Source organism: Ananas comosus, unplaced genomic scaffold (assembly GCF_001540865.1).
Source record: "Ananas comosus cultivar F153 unplaced genomic scaffold, ASM154086v1, whole genome shotgun sequence".
Lineage (NCBI taxonomy): Eukaryota > Viridiplantae > Streptophyta > Magnoliopsida > Poales > Bromeliaceae > Ananas > Ananas comosus.
In genome coordinates, this window is record NW_017893400.1 from 39,105 (window position 1) to 64,363 (window position 25,259).

Below are 25,259 nucleotides of genomic sequence, written 5' to 3' on the forward strand. Positions count from 1 at the left end.
TGGGGGTTGCGGCAAGGCTAGGGTTAGGGTTTCCAATGAGCAAACCCTAGAACAAGCTTATATACATGGTGCAACTTTGCAATTAAGTCCACCAAACCTCAGTATTTAATACTGAGTCCATCACAGCGTATGTAAAACGCGCGAACACCCCTCCATGTGCGATCCCACGCGAAACGGTACATAAAATATTGCAACTTTTGCGAAATTACAATTTTGCCAACACCGACCTCTCTTCGATCAACGTGCGATCTCCGCAGATCCGTCCATCGGATTTGCGAACGGATCACACTAGTGCGATCAGCACCTCGGAGATAGCAAAGCTACGATTTTGATTCACCTCGAACGGTCACGGATTCGCGACGAAATCCATTCTCTCTCCATAAGGCCAAAAAGACGCACAATTACATATAAAATGCGTATTTTTGGATTTTCTCGAAATCCGTGCTTCAAACTCAAAATCCGTCAGCGCCATTAGTTCCAGAACAGCTGAACCGGTCGAAACGAGCTATTGGACCGCTAGGAACGGAGTTCGATACGAGCCTGAAGCCAACTTCACACCGTGGCTTCTCCGAAAAATCGAGTTACTATTCACTTTAAGTGAAACTTGGAAATCGCGTAGAATCTCCGTTTTAACTCGATTTCTCCCGAAATTTGACGAGTGCCGTTAACAGAGAGTTTAGTTGCACTGTAAAAAAAAATCTCAGTCCTTACAGCTAAGCAAAAGAAAGCTTAGATACACGTGGAAAGCTCTCTAATAAGGTTTCTAAGCTTTTAGAACCATCTCTAGGGCATCTACTTTGAGCCCTAGTGATCCACCATGAGAGCACCTCAAGAAAACCATGGATTTCATGGATTCAAGGCTCTTAGAGGGTTTCTAGGTTGATTGGAGGATCAAAACCCTAGATCCCAATGTTTAAAGCCAAACCCCAAACTAAAAGGTCAATAAACTCACCTTTGCCCAAGCCCTAGCAAGCCACTTCTCATTGGAGAGCTTCTAGGTCCACCCAAAATCCACCAAAATTACCTTCTTCTTCTTCTTCTCCACCCTCTCCACCAAACCCTAGGGTTTTTCTAGAGAGAGAAAAAGAGAAATGAGAGGGAGAAGGAGTTGGGTGTTTTTGCTGTGAAGAGGGGAGAGGGATGAGCCCTTAACATGTGGTAACATTAGCAAATAGGCACCTCAACTTTAATCCTGCAGCAGACTTATCCCTGCTGTCAGAGTCCCTGTGTACCGGTACACGGGTTTGTGTACCGGTACGGGCCTGCGCAGAAGTCCAAACCCGAGAGCAAGGTCTCTCGGTTTCGCAGCTTGTGTACCGGTACACCTTCGCGCAGACTCAGACCCGAGAGCAACCTGTGCTCGGGTTGCTTGCTGTACCGGTACAGCCATCATGGCGTACCGGTACACAATGCTCCAGATTTCAGGTTTGGCTCCGATTCGACTCTACTTCGTGCCGATCGATGCCAAACTCATTCTAATACCCCTTTAACTCATTTTTGCCCTACCAACCTTGTTGGAATGCAAAATGGAACTTACCAATCCATTTCTCTCGACACTTTAACCAATTTGATTAAAGTCCGATTATCGTTTTCAAGTTTCGATACGTTACAACAGTGAACACACTCCTCTCTCTCTCATTTCTCTCCCTCTCTCTCTCTAGGAGCTCTCCCCCAAGGTGAAAGAAGGAGATTGGAGGAGATCAAGAGGAGATTTTGGAGCTTTTGGAGGATCTAGAGCTCTTCTACAAGGTATAGCTTGGTGAGCTTTTGGGCTAAGGTGAGGTTTCTTGTAAGAACTAGGTTAGGGTTTGATTTTATACCCTAAATCTTTTGGTTTTGACATTCTTACAAGATTAGAAATCTAGTAGAGACCATGGAACACATGAAGATCCATGTTTCTTCATGTGCTCTCATGGTGGAATTCTAGGGTCTGTTCTAAATGCCCTAGGAATGATTCAAATGACCTAGAAATGATTCTAGAGGGATTCTTAAAAGATTCTAAGCTTGTTTTTGCTCAGCCCCAAGATAAACATAGCATATGTTGCTATATGGCATTGTTAGGGCACCAAAATTGGGGCTTTTGCCCTAGGTTGGTTTAAAGGCAAATTGATATTGTAGAAACCTAATTAGAGGTATTTTCGATGCGTTGGGAGACTCGGTTCAAAGATCCGACGAGTTTACGCAAAGTTATTGGAGAAAAAGCCTAATTTGGCTTCGTTTTGCCGCAGGCGAGAGAATAGGTGCCCAAAAATCACGAGATTTGAACCATAACACCTTTACAACCATACAAGGTGGGTGGTGCTTTCCGAAATCGATAAATTTTCGTTTATGTCTAAAGTGTTATTTCTTGAGTATGGGTTATATATGATCATTATGCATTGTAGGATGAAATAAGAGCATGTGGATATGTGTTATTGCATATTGTGATAATAAATGCATGTGAGATGATTGTAAACTAGTGAGAACTTGTAAAAACTCTATGTATGCATGAATGATAACAAGAACCTAGACAAAGGTAAAGAATCTAGTGACATTGAGAACAAATGACATTATGACATATGGATTGTGTGGCATTAGTAAACACATAGAGTAGCATCAATGAGTTTTGAATGCTAGAGTTGAACACTTAGTGTGTAGCATTAATGAATGCATGTGAATGAGTATAAAGAACATGTAGTGTAAGTGACACTAATAAAAGTTACGGAATGTAAGTAAAGTGAGATAGTTAACATTATGACATAACAACCTTATAGTTAAGGGTCATATGAGCATTGCATCCTTATAGTTAAGGATTGGATTGAACTTGGTATCCTTAAAGTTAAGGATTGATCATACTCGCCTATAAGTCTTGGCTCGGAGGGTGGTAGCTCCCCCTCGAGCGATGAGCTCCGGAGTGTCATCACTGCGTTGGTGTTTTCCCAGAGGACGGTCCCGTCGGGAGGAAGCTTAGGGCCCGACATTAGGAATTTAGGTTGGTGAGTCTATGGTCCCGTCGGGAGGAAGCTGAGGGCCCGATAGTAAGGACTTGGATTAGTGAGTTTACTGAGGGCGAAACCTACGGGTTAGCCAAGAGAATTGAGAATTAGAAAGTGATCTTGCATTCATCATGAGCATTCTATTTGAGCATAATCATTGATTATATCTTGTTCAGGGATATTAGCTGCATTTGTTTAGTTTGGTTACTATCTATCTGTTCTTCTATTATGCTTGATTTAGACCTAATGAAAAAGTCGGCGAGGTCGGCGGCCGAACCCACTGGAAACTTTGTCGTAGTTCTCACTCCACTATTTCCACACAGCCGAGACCGAGTGAGCCGGCCGACGATCGCGCTAAAGGTATAACGTCATAGACAGAGACCACCCGAGTTAGTTTTATTTTGTTTAGTTCCATACCCTTTATGTATCATCTTTTGTCCGTACTTGATGATTATAGATGTATTAAAGATGTTTAAATGAAAGAATGTAAAGGCCTATTTTGGTAGATCATGTGATGTAAAAAAAAATGATGCAAAGAATGTAAAAGAATTTATATGTTGAATGCTTGTATGTGGTTAAAAGTTAATCATATCACCTGTATGGATGTTTAGTTTAGTACTTTCACTCTGGCTATTGCTTGCCCTCGTGCAAGTTATATGTATTTATGTTTCCGCATGTGCAATCTATGTACTCGATTTGTACTGGTGTTGAGCTTTGGGCGGACAGGGGAGGTGTTGTCCGTTCGGCGTCTGTTTGACGTGCCGAACTGACCAAATGGGACCGGTCTCGGGGCGTGACAGTCTCTGCACCTCACGTCCTCACCCTTGCCCGTGCACCCCTCGCCCTACTCACCTCCGACCCCGCCGAGGCCGCGCTGCGACCCTCGTTTTTTTTTCTCTCCGACCCTCCACTACCGCCTCCGCGACAATAACAAGAACGATAACGCGTCCTCTTCCTCCGCTTTCGCCCTCCACATCCACTGCAGCGGATTTTGCATCTACCAAATCTATTTCTGAGAACTCATGTTCCCACCACCGCTGCCGACAATAAAGAGAAAGCACTTCTCGGCGTCGAGAAGCTCGCCGGCGAGGTAGGGGGTACGCGACCTACCTGCCTACCCAAAGGACGGCAGCGAGCGCGGCATCGACGGTGTCGGAGGTGAGAAGGGCGAGGAATGCACGAGAACATCTCTGGATTAGCACTTTTATTTGTTTAAAACAAAAAAATAACTAAAAGGCCAAAAAGTAGAGAATAATAATGAAAACCAGAGAAGAAGGAAGAAGAAGATGAATCTGCACTGTTAAGATTAAATTGCACTATTTTAAAAGAACGTTACACTATTATGGACGTAAGTTGCACTCTTTAAGATGAAAGTTACACTCTTTAAATTAAAGTTGCACTCTTTGCGAGATATTTATACTGTTTCTTCTCTTGTTGCACTCTTTGATCTGTAAACTGCATATTTTAAAATAAAAGTTACACTCTTTAAACAGAAGTTGCACTTTTTGAGAGATATTTATATTATTTCTCAAAATAAAAGTTACATATGCATATAGATATGCATATACATATACATATACATACACATATGCATATACATATACATATACATATACACATAGATATGCATATACATATACATAAACATATAGATACATATGTATATGTATATGTATATGTATGTGTATATGTATATGTATATGTAAATGTATATACATATATATACATAGGGCTAGGCAGGTATACTATCAGTAGTACAGAATGAGCTAGGCTGGTATACTATTGGTAGTATGGAGCCTCCGTGCTACCAAATTGTTTTTACTAATGCGGCTTCCAAATCGATGATCGGCTCCATTAAACTTGATCTACACTATTAAAAATATTTGAAAACTAAATTTCATAATTTTTCGACATCATTTGGCTAGTGATGAAAAGGTCTCAGAATTGACAATTTTAATGGTAGATGTGATGCATTTGTGAATTTAACGGTGTAAAACAATCCAAATCTGATGAAATTTTTATAGAAAATTCTTTTCACTATTTAGAGTAAGATCAGTACATCTTATCTTAAATTCAAGTCTTTTATCTTCATTTTTTATGAGATTTTTATTTTCAGTCGTTTATTTTTAGACTACTTGTTTGATAGATAAATGATGCAGAAAAATTATGAAATTTTACTTTCAAATACTTTCAATAGTGTAGATCAAGTCTAACGGAGTCGATTGTCGATTTGAAAACCGTATCATTGAAAACAACTTGGTAGCACAATTATCTAGCTCATCTTCTTATTGTTCTGCTCTTTTCTATCTTCTTTAACTCTGTCAGGCCCAATAAACCTCATGAGTATTTTTCATACTAGAGATTGACAGATTCGAAAATATATAGAGACGCTCNAGAGTTGAGTTGGAATCTTTCCGATAACAAACGAGCTCCGTTGCCACCATTTGTTTTCAATGATGGAGCTTTTAAATCGAGAATCGACACCTTTGAATATGATCTAAGCTACTTAAAATATCTAAAAATCAAATTTTAAATATTTTCAACGCCACTGGCCTAATGATCAAAGAGTTTCAAATTTTGTAATTTTAATAGTCGATACGAGAAGTTTTTTCGTTTAACGGTGTAAAGTTATCCAAATCAATTTAATTTTTATCAAAAAAATTTTTAAAGTATTTAAAACAAAATCTATACTCTTGATCTTGATTAAAAGACTCCTATCATTACATTTAAAGAATATTAATTTTCAACCATTCATTTTTGTGTCTACTTGATGGACAATAGAACAATATCGGTAAAGTATGAAATTTGGTTTCCAAATGTTTCAACTAGTCTAGATCATGTTTAACGGTGTTGATTGTCGATTTGAAGGCTTTATCATCAAAAATAAATAAATGGCAATGAAACCCGTTTGCTACTGATAACAATTCAGCTCAACTCTCTCTCTCTCTCTATATATATAAACATATTAGACAACAGAAGATTTACAATATCGTATAAACTACATAACGATTAATCTTTTGGCACATGAAAAACGATGCAGTAATGATTTTTTTTCTCTAAATATATTTTTTTGAAATTATTTCCAAACTATCATCCACTTGAAAGTATTAACCGAAGTACCGACTTATTAGTACCGCCTAATAAACTACATTTTCCGGGACTAATTTTTAAGGACATATGCACAAGCATATTGATGCAGCTTTTATCAAAAGAGATTATAATAACTCTATTTTCATTCTGTGGTACAATAAAATCACTACTTTGTTAGAGGTTGACCAATTTGAATAAAAAATTCACTAATTTTGAGTTTTTGCAAAAGTAAAACGTCCTTTTGAATTTTACAAATTTGAATCGAATTTTCAGAAAACTAACAAAAATATTTTTATTCTATTTCTCCTTTTTTTCCTCTCATTCTCTTTTTCCTCTACGCCCCTCCTCCCTCTCCAACCCTCCACCGCCGTTGCTGTATTTTACGATAGCACCTCTTCCTTTTTTTTCCTCTTTTTTTTTTTCCCCTCATTCCTTTTTCTTTCCTCTTGGACCCCCCTCTATTGCCTCCCCGACCCTCTGCGGTGGAGACAGAGGAAAGCGCGGTGATGCCAGAGGAAAGCTCTCCTGCTCTCTTCTCCGACATCGCCGCAATTTTCTTCGTCTCCACTACGCACATTATCGTGGGCCGTGTGTCCCTCCCTTGCTGGCGAGCTTTCCAGTGCCGAAAAGTGTTCTACTTGATGGACAATAGAACAATATCGGTAAAGTATGAAATTTGGTTTCCAAATATTTTAACTGGTCAAGATCATGTGTAACGGTGTTGATTGTCGATTTGGAGGCTCTATCATCAAAAATAAATAAGTGGCAATGAAGACTGTTTGCTACCGATAACAATTCAGCTCAACTCTCTCTCTCTCTCTCTCTCTCTATATATATAAACATATTAGACAACAGAAGATTTAAAATATCGTATAAACTACATAACGATTAATCTTTTGGCGCATGAAAAACTCTGCAGTAATGATTTTTTTCTCTAAATATTTTTTTTTTGAAATTATTTCCAAACCATCATCCACTTGAAAGTATTAACCGAAGTACGACTTATTAGTACCGCCTAATAAACTACATTTTTCAGGACCAATTTTTAAGGACATATGCACAAGCATATTGATGCAGCTTTTATCAAAAGAGATTGTAATAACTCTATTTTCATTCTGTGGTAGAATAAAATCACTACTTTGTTAGAGATAGGGGTGGAAACGAGCCGAGCTCGAGCGAGTTTATGTCAGTTTAAATTTGGCTTGAAATTAATTTCGAGCCTAAATCTAGGCTCAAGCTCGACTTGAAATTAATTCAAGCTGAGCTCGAGCGAGCCTAATTTCGAGTCGAGCGGAGCTCGAGCTCTAAACGAGCCGATTGAAATTCTCGACATTATATAATCAATAGTGTAATTTTTATAGAATATTACCTACTATTTGATGCAACATGTCCAATAGTTCAAAATACAAAATAATTGCAAAAAATGTGAGCTAGGGTGACTACCTGACTGGGTGAGGGTCTGAGCCTAGTTAGTAAATTCGCGAATTATTCGCAAATTATTTGCGAATTATTGAAAATCCGAATTAAACGGTCTGTTTACGAATTTTTCCGAAAGAAAGAAAATTATTCGCGAATTTTTGGGCCAGCCGAATTATTCGCAAATAATTCACGAATTATTGCCGAATTATTGAAAATATGAATAAAAAACTTATAATTTTATTTTTAAATATAAATTATTTTATATTTTATATCTTATATTTTATACCGAATCCGTTTTTTAAGCCGAATTTTTCAACGAATTTAAAAATTAGAAAATAAATTTTATGCGTATTATATTCGTATCGAATTATTGCCAAATCCGAATTAACTAACTATGGGTCTGAGGAAGAACGCGAGAGAGAGAGAGAGAGGGAAAAAAAATTAGGGATTTGGAAATTTGAATGTTATTATGTTTTAGGGTTATGTGCAACAGTGAAAGTCTGAAAAGGAGAGTGTGTAATGTAAATTTAGAGTTGGGCTCAATTGCACGGTTGTTCTTATTGGGTTTATTTTACGGACCAAGCCAAATTAAATTAAAACCTATATATAATTAAAATACATTATATTTATAAATATTTTATATATATATATTCGAGCTTTTCGAGCTTTTCGAGCCTAATTCGAATAAGCCGAGTAATAGTCAAGCTCGGCTTGAAATGAATTTCGAGCCTTTTATTTTGTTCAAGCTCGGCTCATTTAATTTCGAGTTGAGCTCGAGCGAGCCGAATATCAAGCCGAACACGAGTCGAACGCGAGACGGCTCGCTCGTTTGCCAGCCCTAGTTAGAGGTTGGCCAATTTGCATAAAAAATCCACTAATTTTGAGTTTTTGCAAAAGTAAACCGTCCTTTTGAATTTTACAAATTTGAATCGGATTTTTAGAAAACTAACAAAAATATTTTTATTCTATTTTTTCTCTCCTTTTTTTCTTCTCATTCTCTTTTTCCTCTCCGACCCTCCTCCCTCTCCAACCCTCCTCCACCGTCTTTGCTGTATTTTACGATAGCACCTCTTCCTTTTTTTTTTCTTTTTTTTGTTTTTCCCTCATTCCTTTTTCTTTCCTCTTGGACCCTCCTCTATTGCCTCCCCGACCCTCTGTGGTGGAGACAGAGGAAAGCGTGGTGATGCCAGAGGAAAGCTCTCCCGCCCTCTTCTCCAACATCGCCGCAATTTTCTTCGTCTCCACTACGCACATTATCGTGGGCCGTGTGTCCCTCCCTTGCCGGCGAGCTTTCCAGTGCCGAGAAGTGTCTCCTCTTTGTTGTCGGCGGCGACAATGTGGACAGAGGGTTCCCAAAAATGAGTTTAGCGGATAGTGGATCTGCTATAGTGGAAATGGAAGGAGACAAGAAAGACAAGAAAATATGCGCAAAAGCACAGGAAAACGGAGAAAATAGAGAAAGAGGGAAGAAACAGTAAAACTTTTACTCAAAAAGTGCAATTTTCATCCAGAGGGTATAATTTCCATCAAAAAAGGTATAATTTTTGTCTTGAAAAGTATAATTTTTATCTAAAAGAGTGCAAGGTTCTTCTTTTCTCTTTGTTTCTGCACCTTTTTGTAGGAAAAAATATTTTTCTTTATTTTTTATTATTATTATTATTTTTTTAGTCACATCTTCCTCCTCCCCCTCATAAGCGGCACTGAGCATTATCTCGGCCACGATCTCATAGCCTCCGTCATCTTCGTTCTCACTCACGCTCGTTTTTGAGTCCTCGTCCAGTGTCGACATTGGTGCCTGCACCGGCAAAGCTATCGGAAGAGGACACAGTGCCGCCTTTGTTACTGCCGTAGAGAGTCGCGGAGGCGGTGAAGAATGGTGAAAAGCAAACAAAAACACGAGAAAAAAAAAGAAGAAAAAGTAAAAGGGAACACAGTGCTGCCTTCTTTATAGTAACAAAGTACCACAGAGGTGGTGGAGGATGATAGGAAAGAAATAAAAAAGAATGAGAAAAAAAAAAAGAAAAGATAAAAGAAAATAAAAATATTTTGGTTAGTTTTTTAAAAATCCGACTCAAATCTGCAAAATCTAAAAAGCTCAAAATTAGTGAAGTTTTTATGCAAAATTGGCCTTAGAGGTTTTGAAACCTCTTTACAAAAAAAGTTTTACCAGTTTGCGACTAAAATGTCAGTAGAAAAGAAGCCGCTATTTTGATTTTCTTTACAGTAAGTATAGCGTGCGTAAGAGTAATTAATTCCATAAAATAGGTAATCTGCTAGTTCAAAGTTAAAAAGCCAGCTTAGTCGCAGATTGATCTTTGAACCACCATCCCACGTCACCATACATCAAATATTTTGTGGAAGAGGATAGACTGGAAATTTGTTTCTAGAGTATGCATATAAACGGTAAAAGGTTTCCAAACATAATTAGCATTTCAGGTCACTATCCCAATCACCATTCCAACACGAATGAAAGTTTAAGATAGTAAAATTAACTAGCAAAAAAAAAAAAATCTAGGGCAATGTAATATCTTTCAGAACATAAGCAGCAGACTAGCTGAAAAAGAGTTGTCTACCAATTCTCTATCAGTTTCTACGAAATATTACTTACCTAGACAAGTACTAATTAAATACGCACACTTCTAAATCAAAATATAGTAATGAATAAATAAAAAATATAACTTCCACTAACTTGGAGCTGGTTTAAGTCGGCAAAGAGAAACTCTAACATCACCGCGTAGTCTATGCCAGACTTTAGCCTGAAAAGTTTGAGCTCCAGCTTCAACATCAACCTTATAATTCTTGGCAAGGAAAGTGATATTATATGAGTATCCTGCTGCAACGATGCAAGTTGCCTTCTCTATCTTCACAAACCCATAGCTGGTATTCTACATCACAAAAGGATTTGAAAACGTATTCTATTAGGACAGGAAAAAAAAAAAAAAAAGGAAAAAGAAAAGGAAAGAACAAACAAAAGACAATTGAAACATACATTTTTCTCATTAAAGTGCTCGATTGCTCGTTTTGCACATTTGATGAGACTTTCATCTTCCAAATTTGTTAGTGCTGTAAGACCAAATTCAAACGTGTCCGGAAATGGGTCAACATCAAATCCCTATGATCCACATATAATAATAATTATTGAGGAACCAATAAAGTCTACAGTAAGAATAAATTTCAATCTCAGAAAAGGGACAACAACGTAAGTAATAAATACCTCGCTCTCCTTAAGTTGTTTGCAGTATAAAGCCCACTCTTCTCGGGTCCTCCTGCGTTTACCGTCTGGCCAGATATAATCATCGTCTTCACCAGAAGTATACTCATAAACTCTCGCCTCCTCTTCCTCCGCCTCTTCCTTGACCTCTTTTCTTTTCTCAATTTCTGGCAATTTTTGACAAAATGCAGATTTGTCTGCTTCGAATTTCGGTGCCTTGTCTTCAGAAGAATTTGCTGAATCTTCGCCACAACTGACACTAGTGTCGCATTCCAAATTAAAGCAAAAGTTAATTACAAGGTAGAATTCAAACGTCTCGCTTAACAATTTGATAAAACGGAGTGGTGCATAAAATTTACAAACTAATCTACATCAAAACCAACATTGGCGCAACAAAATTACTATAACATAATAGAGAACCCATCTCTAGACCCCAAATCAAGAGGATACAAATAATTAAAACATTATATAAATACCAGGGTACTTAGTAACTATCAGAACATGCGAATACTAACAAAAATTGAACATCAGAGCCCAGCATCGATCAACGACAAGACCTAGAAACACATGAGAAGTGAACAGAGAAAAAGAAAGGTGAATGCGAACAAAAACCCAGACCTGATCTGCGCAAATTTTACAGAGGAGAACAACGAAGGACTTGAAAAAATCGAATTACCTGCGGCTTTCCGACATCGCGGCTCGGTTGGGGCAGTCGGAAATTGCTAACTGAATGCAGAGAGAGAGAGAGAGCGCCCGAAAGCGGGGAGAGAGCGCGAGAGACAGACGGAGAGAGAGGAGGAGGAGGTTTTGAGGGTCGTCCGCCGGCTTGCGATCGTCCGTCCGAAGCAGGGGTTTTGGGAACTCGGAGGTATTAGGAGGGGAAATTGACAAGGAGCAGTGTTTGGAAAACAAAATAAAGGCAAACGGGCCCGATTCCTAGTCTACTAGGAATCGGTACCTGCAATTGGATTTCTTTTTCTCTTGTCCCGCTTTCTCCCCCGTTTTCGAGGGCACGTAGGATTGAATGATTCAAGGTCACGTGCAGGTCACAGCGGAGGCACCTCAAAAAGGGCTTTCTTGGCAAACTAATTCTATTTTATCCTGCTCATTATAATAATAAAAAAAAATTTAAAATATCATTCATATAATTTCATACGTTCTCACCTTAATACTTTATGATTTAGAGTTTATCAACTAAGTATTCTATAATTTTATTTTATTTTTTTATTATCGATTTTATTATTTTTTTCGTTAAATCAGAGATAAATTAAAACTAAAGGGTACTAAAATATATATTTGATAAATCTAGGTAGGGTATCTGAAATTTTTATATATAATTTAATGAAATATTAACGAGAAAGCGGAAGAAAAGATAAAAATGAAACACATGACACTAACTTGATATACTTTAAACCATAGAGTACTAAAGTGAGAAAGTACGAAATTACATGGGTGGTATTCGAAGTTTACCCAAATAAATGAAAAGACATGGATTACTCACCATCTTTAAAAATTTTAAATTAGTACTCTCATTTGTGAAATTAATTTGTGGACAGTTAGAATTTTCATAGGATTTTATTAACATTATATGTTGGTTTGTTGGAATTTTTGTTTAGCTGTTATGATTATATTGCGGGTTGTTAAAATTTTTGTTAGTTTTTAGAATTATAAATTAGTTGTTGGGATATTTATGTGATTATTAAGATTGTATATAAAGAATATACAGTCCCGAAAAATTTATCATTTGCTTATTAGTAGAACTAAGTTAAGTGTAAATTATATTAAATTATAGTTTAATAAAAACTAATATTAAATATGATTATATAAAGGGTAATTTTAGAATAATTATATTTTATTGTAAGGATTATTGAATTTTATAAAAACAAGCCAAACATAATAATTCATATACATTATAATTCAGCATTATATTATATATTAAACAAAGTATGATAATGCAGGATCAATGGTAATCTGATTCACAAAACTCAAATAACTGGATATGTCGAAATAACGTATAATATTACATAACACGAAACGTGCTCTAAAGAAAAAATTAGTAAACCATTTATTATTTTTTATGTTTTATTAAAAAGAAAAATAAAATTGCATAAAAAATCCACTAGTTTTGCCCTTTTGCAAAAGTGGGCCAACTTTTTCGATTTTGTAGATTCGGGCCGAATGTTTAGTAAACTGACCAAAATACCCTTATACTTTTTTCTCTCTGCTTTTTTTTCTTCTCGCGTTCTTTTTTTTTCTCGCCGAAGAAGGCGACGGAGGCGAAGGCGGAAACGACCCACATCATTTCTGCACCTCATGCCCTCACTCTCACCCTCGTCCGCGCACCTCTCGCCCTACTCGCCTCCGAGCCCGCCGAGGCAGCGCTGCGACTGTTGATACCAAAAAATAACACGCCGACCTAACCCACGTATAAGCCAAAAAAAATAAGGACACATGATACACCAGGAGTCGGCAATAAGGCGTCTGAAGCTCAAGAGCGTTTAGGCGGGAACGGTTGAGAAGTAGGGCGTAACTTCCATAAGAAGTGTGGCACAACTTCTATGATCATGGCTATACCACTTTTCCCACTACTATAACTAACCAATAATGTGGGCTGATAAGATATTATAAATAGTAACTTTGAAACCTGTAATAGGAGTCTTTCTCTCCCTTGAACGAGAAGACCACCGCATTTTCAATATTTTTCTTTTCTGCATTTATCGTTTTCAAGGAATAGTCTACCTGTAATCTTTTTTATCCGCATTTACTGCTTTCCTAGTAGTTTTTAAGTTATATCTCTGGAGTTCGTATGCCCCACAGGCACACTTTGTTGTAATCTAGATTTTCAGAGTCTGTATACCCTTCGGGCATACTCTACTTTATTAATATATAAAGGCATTCGGCTATTTCAGTCGACCAGTCACTGTGTATTCTATATATTCGGCTCATCAGCCGACCCAAAATTCTGTGTATTTTATCAGTTCGGCTCATCTAGCCGAACCGATTCTATAGTAAAGGTTTTCGAACTCGGCTGATCCGATCCCTCATCAGCCGAATCACTTGATCCAGTCGAAGGGCACAAACTTCGAGGGTCACTAATCATAGCCGTTTTGCATCCTGACGCGCTTTTTAAGGAGGATCTTTGACCAGGTCAAGGATCAGGAAATTCGGCTCCCAACAATTTTTGGCACGCCCGATGGGACCCTATTTTAGGTAAATCTATATATTTATTAAAGTTATGGCTGATGATAATGCCATAAATTTACGCAATGGGGTCGTTCTTAGAAATTTCGGGAGCGATCAACCCAGTAATTCAGATAATGTTGGCGAACGCTAAGCAGTCTTGCCTTTTGAAGATGAGACTAGTGGTCAATCTGACCAACCAGAGCATAGTTTGGCTCAAGCGCTTCGACAGATGACCCGAGTCCTGCAAACTGTAGATAAAAATATCTATCAAAGTACCGCTCGACTAGACGCGGTGCTGGCCGCCATCACGGCCTACAATGAAAATATTGTTCGAATTAGACAGTTATTTACACAAAACGAGCAACCTTATGGTGGGCAACAGGGGCCCTTAAATGCGCCAGTGCAACAAAATTCCGTCATGCCGACGGTCTCATAGGCGCAACCACAAATGGCACCTTTCTAGGCTGCTTATAGGTCGGCGAATATAAACGCCGATCAGCAGTCGGAGATTACATCGGGTTTACTTCCTTTACTAGTTTATTAGCCCCAAAACGCGAGCATAAGGGCTGGGTGGCAAGGTCTCAACAGGTTGCAGGAATTCAACTCTGTAATGCAAAATTACGGACCGCCTTCAGGGCCGAGTGTAGTTCCGGCCCCGGTTCTTGCTTCAGTAGCAAGAAATAATGAGTTATACGCTCAAATAGAAGAGGCGATTCAGAACACATTTGGTGTAGGGGCGAGGTCGGCAGTCCGGCCTGTATTTAGATCGCCATATCCCGCAAACATCGACGTGGAGCATCCGTATCCAGCAAACTGAAAAATGCCGAAGTTCGACAAGTTCTCGGGCGATGAGATCGAGAATACGGTCGAGCATATAGCCCGATTCACGGCCCAATGTAGAGAAGTGACCGCTGACTCATTTTTGAGACTTCAATTATTTAACACATTGTTAACTAAAACGGCATTTACTTAGTATACAAGTTTATCAGCCAATTCCGTCCAAGATTAGGACGAATTGGAAAGAAAATTTTATGAGCAATTCTATAGGTCGGAGCCACAATTATCGATTGCCAACTTGGCTTGATACCGACAAAAGTCAGGAGAAACGGTCGAAGAGTATTTGAACTGTTTCAAAATAGCCAAAATCCAGTGCTTCATAAGAATGCCGGAATCAGAGTTCGCCAAAATGATGTTAAACGGTCTGCATTTTAAGATAAAAAACTATTTTGAAGATAAGTATTTTTCTAACCTATTTGATGTAGGTGTTCGAGTTGCCCAATATGAACAATTTCGAAAGGAAAGTGAGGACAATCAGTTGCAATGGAGCCGATATAAAAAGCAAAGCAAAGGAAAAGAGAGATCCTTGATAGAAGAGCAGTCGGTTCAAGAAGAGCCGAGCCAATCGAGTGAAAGTGAAGAATCGGCTGATGAAGCCGAGATATATGCGACTGATAAAGAGTCACTTTCTTCAAAGAGAAATCCTTGATAGAAGAACAGTTGATTCAAGAAGAGCCGAGCTAATAAAGTAAAAGCAAAGAATCGGCTGATGAAGCCGAGGTATATACGGCTAGGATGGTAAAGAGTCACTTCCTTTAAGCCGACCAAGACTAGCGAAATTAAGCTCGAGTCTCGGCTGTGTCATTCAGCCGTTGATTTGGCACCAATAGTCATTCGAACGTTCATTCGAAAGACTATTGGGAGGGCATTATTGATACCAAAAAATTAACACGCGGACCTAACCCATATATGAGCCAAAGAAAATAAGGACACGTGGTAAAACAGAAGTCGGCAATAAGGCGCCTGAAGGTCAAGAGTGTTTAGGCGGGAACGGTTGAGAAGTAGGGCGTAACATCCATGAGAAGTGGGGCGTAACTTCCATGATCACGGCTACACTACTTCCCCCACTACTATAACTAATCAATAATGTGGGCTGATAAAATATTATAAATGATAACTTTGAAGCCTGTAATAGGGATCTTTCTCTCCCCTGAACGAGAAGACCACCGCATTTTCAATACTTTCCTTTCCTGCATTTATCGTTTTCTAGGAGTAGTCTACATATAATCTTTTTTACCCGCATTTACTGCTTTCCTAGGAGTAGTTTTTAAGTTAGATCTCTGAAGTCTGTATGCCCTACGGGCACACTGCTGTAATCTAGATTTTCAGAGTCTGTATGCCCTTCGGGCACACTCTGCTTTATTAATATATAAAGGCATTCGGCTCTTTCAGTCGACCAGTCACAGTGTATTCCATATATCCGGCTCATCAGCCGACCCAAAACTCTGTGCATTTTATCAATTCGGCTCATCTAGCCGAACCGATTCTACAGTAAGGGTTTTCAAACTCGGCTAATCCGATCCCTCATCCACCGAATCGCTTGATCCAGTTGAAGGGCGCAAACTTCGAGGGTCACTAATCATAGCCGTTTCGCATCCCGACGCGCTTCTCAAGGAGGATCTTTGACCAGGTCAAGGATCAGGAAATTCGGCTCCCAACAGCGACCCTTTTTTTTTTCTCTCCGACCCTCCTCCACCGCCTCCGCGGCCCTCCGCGACGATAACGAGGACGGTAACGCGTCCTCTTCCTCCGCCTTCGCCTTCCACCTCCACTATAGCGGATTTTGCACCCACCAAATCCACTTCTGGAAACTCGCATTCGCACCACCGCCGTCGACGATAAAGAGAAAATAGTTCTCAGCATCGAGAAGCTCGCCGGCGAAGGGGGCACGCGGCCCACCCACCTACCCCAGAGGGCGGCAACGAGCGCGGCCTCGACGGTTTCGGAGGCAAGAAGGGCAAGGAATGCACGGGAGCATCTCTGGATTAACAATTTTGTTTGTTTAAAACAAAAAAAATAACTAAAAGGCCAAAACTAGAGAATAATAAAGAAAACCAGAGAAGAAGGAAGAAAAAGGTGAATTTGCACTGTTAAAATTAAATTACACTGTTTTAAAAGAACGTTGCACTATTTTGGACGTAAGTTGCACTCTTTTAAATGTAAATTGCCCTTTAAGATGAAAGTTGCACTTTTTAAACAAAAGTTACAGTCTTTGAGAGATATTTACATTATTTTTTCTATTGTTGCACTATTTCTCCTCTTGTTGCACTATTTCTTCTTGATGTGTTGATGTGTAAACTGCACCCTTTAATAGGAGAAATAGTACAACAAGAGGAGAAATAGTACAACAAGAGAAGAAATAGTGTAAATATCTCCTCTTAAAGAGTGCAACAAGAGGAGAAACAGTGTAAATATCTTTCAAAGAGTGCAACTTTCGTTTAAAGAGTGTAACTTTCATCTTAAAGGGTGCAGTTTATATTTAAAAGAGTGCAACTTACGTCCATAATATTGCAACACTCTTTTAAAACAGTACAGTTTAATCTTAACAGTGCAAATTAATCTTCTTCTTCCTTCTTCTCTGGTTTTCTTTATTATTCTCTAATTTTTGGTCTTTTAGTTTTTTTCTGGTTTTAAATAAACAAAAGTGCTAATCAATAGATTCTTCCGTGCATTCCTCACCCTTCTCGCCTCCGACACTGTCGAGGCCGCGCTCGCCACCGCCTTCTAGGTTAGGTGGGTGGGCCACGTGCCCCTTCCCTCGCTTGCGAGCTTCTCGGCCACGAGAAGCACTTCCTCTTCCTCGGCGGCAGCGGCAGTAGAGACGGCGGGTTTGTTTGGCGGGTAGAAAATCCACTGTAGTGGAGGTGGAGGGCGAAGGCGGAGAAAGAGGACGCGTTACCATCCTCATTATTGTTGCGGAGGGCTGCGGAGGCGGCGGAGAAGGATCGAAGAAAAAAAAAGAGGGTCGCAGCGCGGCTTCGGCAAGGTCGGAGACAAGTAGGGCAAGGGGTGCGCGGGCGAGGGTGGGGGTGAGGGCGTGAGGTGCAGAGACGATGGGGGTTGTTTCCGCCTTCGCCTCCGTCACCTTCTTCGGCAAGAAAAAAAAGAACGCGAGAAAAAAAAGGAGAGAGAAAAAGGTATAAGGGTATTTTGATCAGTTTACTAAAAATCCGGCCCGAATTTGCAAAATCGAAAAAGGTGGCCCAGTTTTGCAAAAGCGCAAAACTAGTGGATTTTTTATGCAAATTCGCCTATATTAAACAAAGTATGATAATGCAGGATCAATGGTAGTCTGATTCACAAAACTCAAATAACTGGATATGTCGAAATAACATTTAATATTACATAACAGGCACTACAAGAAAAAGCGGTGCTAGAGGCGGTTCTATAGAGGCGGTTCCCACAACCGCCTCTATAGAACTGTATTCGCCGGCGGTCTGGCGGCGGTTGCAGAAACTGTCTCTACAAATTGTAGAGGCAGTTTAAATCGCTTCTATGATCGCTAAAAACAGTCTCTACAAGTNCTCCTCCCACCCCTGCCTCCGCCGTCGGTGCTTCAATCTCCGCCGACGGCGCCTCGACCTCCGCCGCCACATGCTCACCCCCCTCCACCGGCCGCGCCCACCACTTCCACTCCCCCCTCACCTTCTCCTCCTCCACTCCGACCCGCCACCAGTGCCTGAAGCTCCGGCCCGGGCTCCAACACCTCCCGCCTACTCCTCAACTCCTCCTTCTCCGCAGGCGCCGCATCCCTACAAAGTCGCACTCCTCCCTCCTACTCCTATCCCTCCCCTACACCCCCGCCGCTAAGCCCCCCCCCTCCCCCCCCCGACCCCTTACTCCCCCTTTTGTTTTCCACCCAATACCCAAATTGTAAAATCCTAATCTAAATAAAAAAAAATATAATATAGTGAACGCTACCAGGTCCCACCTCGGCGTCGTAGCCAGCACTTCCCTCGCCAGTTCCAGCCGACAAGTACAACTACGACCGGGTCTTCTTCGCCAATAACATAAGTAGCCGGTTTAATATTTTCTTCCTTTTTCTCTGTTTGAACTTTTAAATCTGATTCGTTCTGAGTTACTTGAAATTACACACAATTTTAGATTTACTCAATAAATTGCTGATAATTAGAAAGAGAAAGAAAAGTAAGAAAAAGAAAAGATCAAAAAAAATGACTTGACTAGCAAGGCTGTTGGAAAGAGAAGGATTTATTCCTGATCTGATCGTGACACCCACAGAAATAGCACTTACTAAAGCCATAGATAAATCAATTAGTATTTCCTGAAAAGCCCAGACCTCTCAAAGAGCAAAGATGGAAAGCTGGACAAAAAGAAGACACTTTCTTGTATTATGAAAGTGCCCAAGGTTGCCAATTGATATGCACTAAAATTAGTGATTAGATACTGCAGCAGAAAAAATACAAGTAACTATCAATGAAAAGAAACAGCTGGTATTTGACAAAGACAGTTATAGATATTGAAAGTAAAGAAGACAAACTGCAATGGATTGGGTAATGTTATAGCTCTTCGAAGTAACAACACCTAAAGACAACAACAATTGTCTAAATCAAAGCTAGCAATGTTAGGCTCTTCGAAGGTGGGCTTTGTAGCTCGTGGCCTTTGATATTCAATATGGTTGAATTAATTAAGCATTAAGTTTTGGTCTGCGAATAGGTTGGTACTTGTGAATGGTAATGTTGTAACATTACAACTACTTTTTCATTGTAGACCAAGCATCTCTCAGTTACTATGAAAAGTGCCTTAGACATACATAGGTTCAAACCCATAATGTGTTGTATTAAATTAATATGATATATATTAATATAGAAATCTGCCATGAAGTTACCACTAAGATTAGATATAGTAATTAATATATTTGAAGATGTGACTTTCTTACAATTAAAACTGACCATTATAACTTTGTTTGTGTTGAAAGAGAGGGTCTAAGATCAAGTTCAGAAGTGACAACACATTAATGTTCAGGCTACAAAACTCTTTTAAGTTCATTTGCCAATTGAAGACCAAAAAAAATATATGTGATATAAAGCAACTATTGGGATATTTCTTGTCAATAATAACAAACCAATTGTCACGCGCCACGCCCCGCAACCACCAATTTGGTCGGTTCGGACTCATGGGCGGACCGCCGAACGGACAAGGTTTTCCCTATCCACCCAAAGCTCAAAAACTTTATGTACATCTAGTTTGCCCAAGTAAAACATAATCAACATACATGAATAGCGTGAGAGAAATCACAAGAGCAAGAGAGAAATTTAACTAGACTATTACATTCATTCACTGGTTTAATCATTCTTTTACAATTCACCAAAATATAAATCTTTAGTTTATACATCACGTCCTCACTACATAGTCTCTCCAAAATGTAACATAACCCTCACATGGTATATACAGGGTATACTAATGCAAAGAAAGTCCACTACCCGGGGCGCTATCCCTTTACCGCGATCCTCGACCGCACCACTCGTGCTAGGCCCTGCAACAACGTGGGATGAGAACTAACAAAAGTTCCCAATAAGTTCGGCCGCCGACCCTACCGATTTTTCTACTAGGTCTAAGTAGGCATAAGTAGAGATATATACATAGGAATAAGAAATGCTAACATGCTACTATGCCTCAACAACATGATAAATAAAGTAACCACTATACTCATGATGCATGCCATTCATATGCTTGTAACCCAATCACACTGGCTAACCCTAAGGTTAAGCCCAACTCACAACCAAATCCCATAGGTGAGGAGACTCTCCGCTACGCTCACCCGGGACTGTCTGCTGAGTAGGTACGTTAACCCAATCTGTGACGACTCCAGAGCCCACTGCTTGGGTGGAGCGACCACAACCAAGATAAAACAGACTAAGTGAGTATGATCCAATCCTCTAAGCTCAAGGATACCCGACCAACTAAGGATAACAACACACTCGGGGATCTACCAATCCCAATATTCATGTCATAAGTGTCATCACTGCACTAGTTCCAAATGCCACCCTTTTATGTCACTACATTGTTCAAGTTCACAATCATTCTTGGCACTATAGGATTCCATGTCAAGATCCAATTCTCATTCGTCCACTAATCATGTGTCCAACTCACGATTTCTATCTCTACCATGGAAGCATGCAAGGAATTTTAATACATTTAACCACATATCCTATAATGCATGAAACCAACATATATACCTATATGATCAATAGTAACAACATAGACATAAAAGGAAATCCGATTGTTTCGGATAGCACCCCCCACCTTGGCTTGATGCTAAGAGGCGAGATTCCAAGCCTCGCGATTTAGGGATGTCGTTTTGACTCGACCCAACGCTAACAAACCAAAAACGGTACTTTTCCTCAACGGCTCGCCGTACACCCGTGGAACTCCGATTTGAATTGCCCACCACGTCGGTTTTACCTTCAATTAGGTTTACAAAGGGATAATTTAATCATAAACCCTCAATCTACAAAAACCCTAATTCGAACCCTAGGGTTCCATAACATAAACACCATGTGTTCATTATGAGATTCCTAGAGTTATTTAGGTTTCCATTCTTGCAAGAGACTCAAAACCAAGTGTTCTAGTGTATAAAGCCAAACCCTAACCAAGATCTTGCAAGAAACCTCACCTTAGCCAACTAGCACTCCAAGCTCCACCTTGTAGGAGAGTCTCCTCCACTCCAAAGCCTCAAAATCACCTTCAAATCTCCTCCAATAGCCTTCTTGGAGAGATCTCTAGAGAGAAAGAATGAGAGAAATAGAAAAATGATGGTGAGGGAGTGTATTCTCTGTTGTAACAGGAAAAGGAGGAGGTGCGGGGTTTATATAAGCCACCACAATTGCATTTAAGTCCTCAAACTATTAAAAATTACAACAGTTCACAACCTGCTATTCGCAACACTGGTTACCGGTACTCGGGCTTGAGTACTAGTACCCCCGAGTGGTTATCCAAACCCGAGAGCACCCCTTTCTCCGCAGGCCACCGGGTACCGGTACACGGGCCCGAGTACCAGTACACGAGTGCCCTAGTACTGGTACGCAAACTCCAGTACCGGTACCCCGCTTCGTAGCAGCCAAACCCGAGAGCAACCCCTTCTTGGGTTATTTATTAGGTACCGGTACTCAACCACCAGTACCGGTACGCCACCTTGCTCTCTCAAATCGGAGAGCAGACTTTCTCTGCATCACTGCCAGGTACCGGTACCAACTCCCAGTACCGGTAGGCAGTGCCCAGACTACAGTTTTAGCAGTGTTTAAGCCTAATTTCAAGCCGCACAATGCTAAAACCAGCTAAACACAATCGGAACTCAACTTTAACCTTTCCGACATTATCGAAACAGCATATGGACTATGTCCAATCAACCCTCACGCCACACTTTGGTCATTTTGACCAAAAGTGGCACAAAGTGTGTAGTACACTGAACTTTAGCAAGTTTCAAAGTTCGAGTGTTAGAATAGTAATTGGAACTATTCTAGATCTTGTGAGGGGTTGTCGAGAGGTTTTCGGCATGTTACTTGAGTGATTAAGTGGTCGGAAGAGTGAAAGTGCTTTGGAATTTCGAAATGTAAGATTTTGCATAGAGTACCGGTACTCCCAGGCCCGAGTACCAGTACCCAATGCGGCAGAAAGTGGATAAGGGTCTTTTTGGTAATTTCGCTTCGATGGTTATCCATTTAACCCCCAGCTCGACTTCCCCAACTGGTTCTTATCCTTTTTGAGCTGTGGAGGCAGGGTAAGGCCCTTGGTTTCTCTTTCTAGGGTTTTATTTCAATTTTTGATGGAATTTCATGGATTTGAGTTTTTTTCTCTTCTCTTCTTATTATGTTTGCTAGTTGGGAGCTTCTTGGTGGTGTTGTTCAGTGAAGAAGGAGGTTTTGCTGAGGATTATTTTCCAAACAAGCTAGGGGTGAGCTTGGTTATAAGTTAGAAGGGTAATCTCTACTCACTACCCTATGTATACATGATATTGTTTGGATTTAAGCTTGTTTCTTTACTTCTTTGCTGCTAGCTGGTTTGGGGAGTATTAGAGCAGCTGTAAAAGAGTAGAAAGAGGAGTTTTAGAAGTGGTTCTTCAACTCTAACTCAAGGAATAACTGAGTTAGAATTTAGTAAGGTGAGCTATCTAACTTCTCTCTAGTTTTGATGTATTGATATAAGTATTGATAGAGTTTATTTGTGATTGCTCACAGCATGGTTGTTAATCTTCTTTGGCTGAGTATTTAAGGTTCTTATAGGTTGGAATTGAGGTAGCCAACCTGAGGTAAAGATAGGATCAAGTTTGGTTCTATTTAAGGTATACCTTTACCGATATTAGGTGAATTCTTGAAGTTCTTGGTAGTGAGCTCAGTAGAAGCTCCTAATGGATTTAGAATTGTGGTAGGTGGCTGGAAGATTATTGGGCATCATCACTCGAGTGATCGGATACGAGTCGGCGTACATTTTGGTGGGTTTGACCTTACCAAAATGGGTGAATTCCCTCTATATCTTCTTTGACATTAATAAGTTGTGATTCCTACATATTCATGTGAATATATGTTTGAATGAATGTGTGCATGCATAAAACATGCTTACCATATATGATTGAGTGCAATCTCTATGTAGTAGAGAAAAGGGGTTTTGGAAATAGCTTAGTTAGCATGCTTTATATGTGATTAGTAAAACTTGCGTAGATAAGTTAGACGTTGCATCATTCAAAAGAGAATTGACGTAAAGCTATGAATGTGACACTTACTGTAGAGTAACAACTAAGTGGAGAATGGTTATGATATTTAACTTGTAAGTTAAATTGTGCAATTCCATGTTATAGACATGTCAACAGACTTTCTGTGCCGATCATGTATAATATGATTATATCTTTTTCTTGTGAAACAAATTGTTTAGAGATCATGTGTAGAGTATCTTATATGAAGTTTCATATACTTGTGTAGACAAGTTATGCATGATATTCACATGATAGAACTAGCATGAACTTCATACTATCAATTGGTAGAATTATGTCACCAAGTAGTTGATAGTAGAATGTGACTTTATTCTTAATAGTCAACTTTGTGTCGAAGTTGAGATTCCATGTTAGAGACATGATGATTGGGTATGAGACCTATGGACCTTACGCTATGGATTACGCTTGCTTGCCATTGTGCTCATTCGCACATGCTTGCGAGGGTCGCGCCCCACAAGCCGGTACTCCGGAGTTGGCCTACGCAGCAATAGATCGCTTATGTACGAGACTGAGCGCCGAAGTGGATTGCCGTGGGTAGTGTTGACTTCCACGGGGCCATTAGGCACGGGACGAGCCGGGACCTTACCATGTGTAAGTCTCTTGTTAATTGGGTTAATATAAATGGAAGTAACTTTAGAGGACATAGTAGTAAAGTACTTTATGTCATTGGTTGAAATATGCCTGGTAAAGAATATACTAGAAGGTTGACATTTCGGTTAGTCATTAGTGTAATGACAGTATTTACAAGTTTACACTCCTTATAGTGTAGAAAATAGCTATGTGATATCATTAGCTAGTTAAACTATAATGATAACATGTTGCATGAATCATGACATGTAGTTTGAAGATGGACCCTTGTAATAGTTAGTATGTAAGACATGTTAGAAAACATATTATGTTGAGGCATGTTCATGATTGATTTATTGCATCTATTTGCTGCATTTACTTATTCTACTTACTGTAATTTACTCATGCCTCAGGTGACCTAGTAGTGTACTTCGCCACTCTTGGCGGCTTACCCACTGGGAACTATTGTTTAATAGTTCTTACTCCCATTTGTTGATTGTTTTTTTGTAGACCTTCGACAGCGGGAAGGGCTAGACTTCGTGGCAAGGGGTCAGTGACTAGCTAGAGCCTATTCGATGTTGAAATAGAGGGACCCATGCAAGTTGTATTTTTGTTTAGTTCTAAGTTGTATTTTGGAACCATTTGGAATGTACTTTGTACTTTATTTTCTAAACTGTAGTTTGGAATTATTTATAGTATAAGCTTACATAGTTATGTATTTGCTCTGATTACCTGGTTAGAAAGTTATGCTTTTGCTATGTTGATTGTAGACGCCTGGTGTAGACTAGAGGTGGTGGTGTACACGGCGGGTCTGTGCACGTGGCTGGTGAGCTTCCGTTGAAGTCCAGGGCGTGACAGATTATAGAGGTATCAGAGCCTAGGGTTGAGTCTTAGTGGACCTAGTAAACCTTAGGCAGGTTGGACGATAAGGATCGGGATCATGAGTGACGGAATCTTTTGTGACCTATTTGGCGAAAGTAATATGATTGGGTTATGTTTTTAACTCCAAAAGTGTTGGAGTTAGATTGAGGTGAATACCTTCTATGTCCTTGGAAATCACGTTGGCGGCCGACAATGTGACATCGAGGAATAGCGGGAGTCACTTCACTACTTTCGCATGATTGAGGGATTGGTATTTTGAGTGGGGATTCGTCAGTATGAGTAGTTTGACTCATACCTGTTATATCTTGTGTGTTGCGGTTTAAGGGTGCCGAAAGCATCCTTTGTAACGGCTGAGGTAGCCGAGCAGAGG

At 39.8% G+C, this 25,259-nt stretch overlaps 1 protein-coding gene and 1 long non-coding RNA gene across 2 annotated transcripts; one reads left to right on the plus strand and one right to left on the minus strand.

Annotated features, from left to right (window-relative positions):
- Positions 1–9,914: 9,914 nt before the first annotated feature.
- Positions 9,915–11,675, minus strand: LOC109705920. Its single transcript, XM_020226705.1, has 4 exons — positions 11,372–11,675; positions 10,699–10,954; positions 10,474–10,596; positions 9,915–10,369 (listed from the first exon to the last, which is right to left on the minus strand). Exons 1-4 carry the CDS (start codon positions 11,386–11,388, stop codon positions 10,169–10,171), a joined length of 597 nt encoding a protein of 198 aa, XP_020082294.1. The 5' UTR covers positions 11,389–11,675; the 3' UTR covers positions 9,915–10,168.
- Positions 11,676–22,934: 11,259 nt separating this feature from the next.
- Positions 22,935–24,588, plus strand: LOC109705919. Its single transcript, XR_002214976.1, has 3 exons — positions 22,935–23,014; positions 23,102–23,164; positions 24,518–24,588. It is a non-coding gene; the product is annotated as an uncharacterized LOC109705919 (long non-coding RNA).
- The last annotated feature ends 671 nt before the right edge of the window (positions 24,589–25,259 follow it).

What these genes read in the sequence shown, in the direction of transcription:
- LOC109705920 (XM_020226705.1), bottom strand. An exon ending in AACAACTTAAGGAGAGCGAG is followed by an intron (nt 10,597 to 10,698) that starts GTATTTATTACT and finishes TGTGGATCATAG; the next exon opens with GGATTTGATGTTGACCCATT. An exon ending in AGCACTTTAATGAGAAAAAT is followed by an intron (nt 10,370 to 10,473) that starts GTATGTTTCAAT and finishes TTTGTGATGTAG; the next exon opens with AATACCAGCTATGGGTTTGT.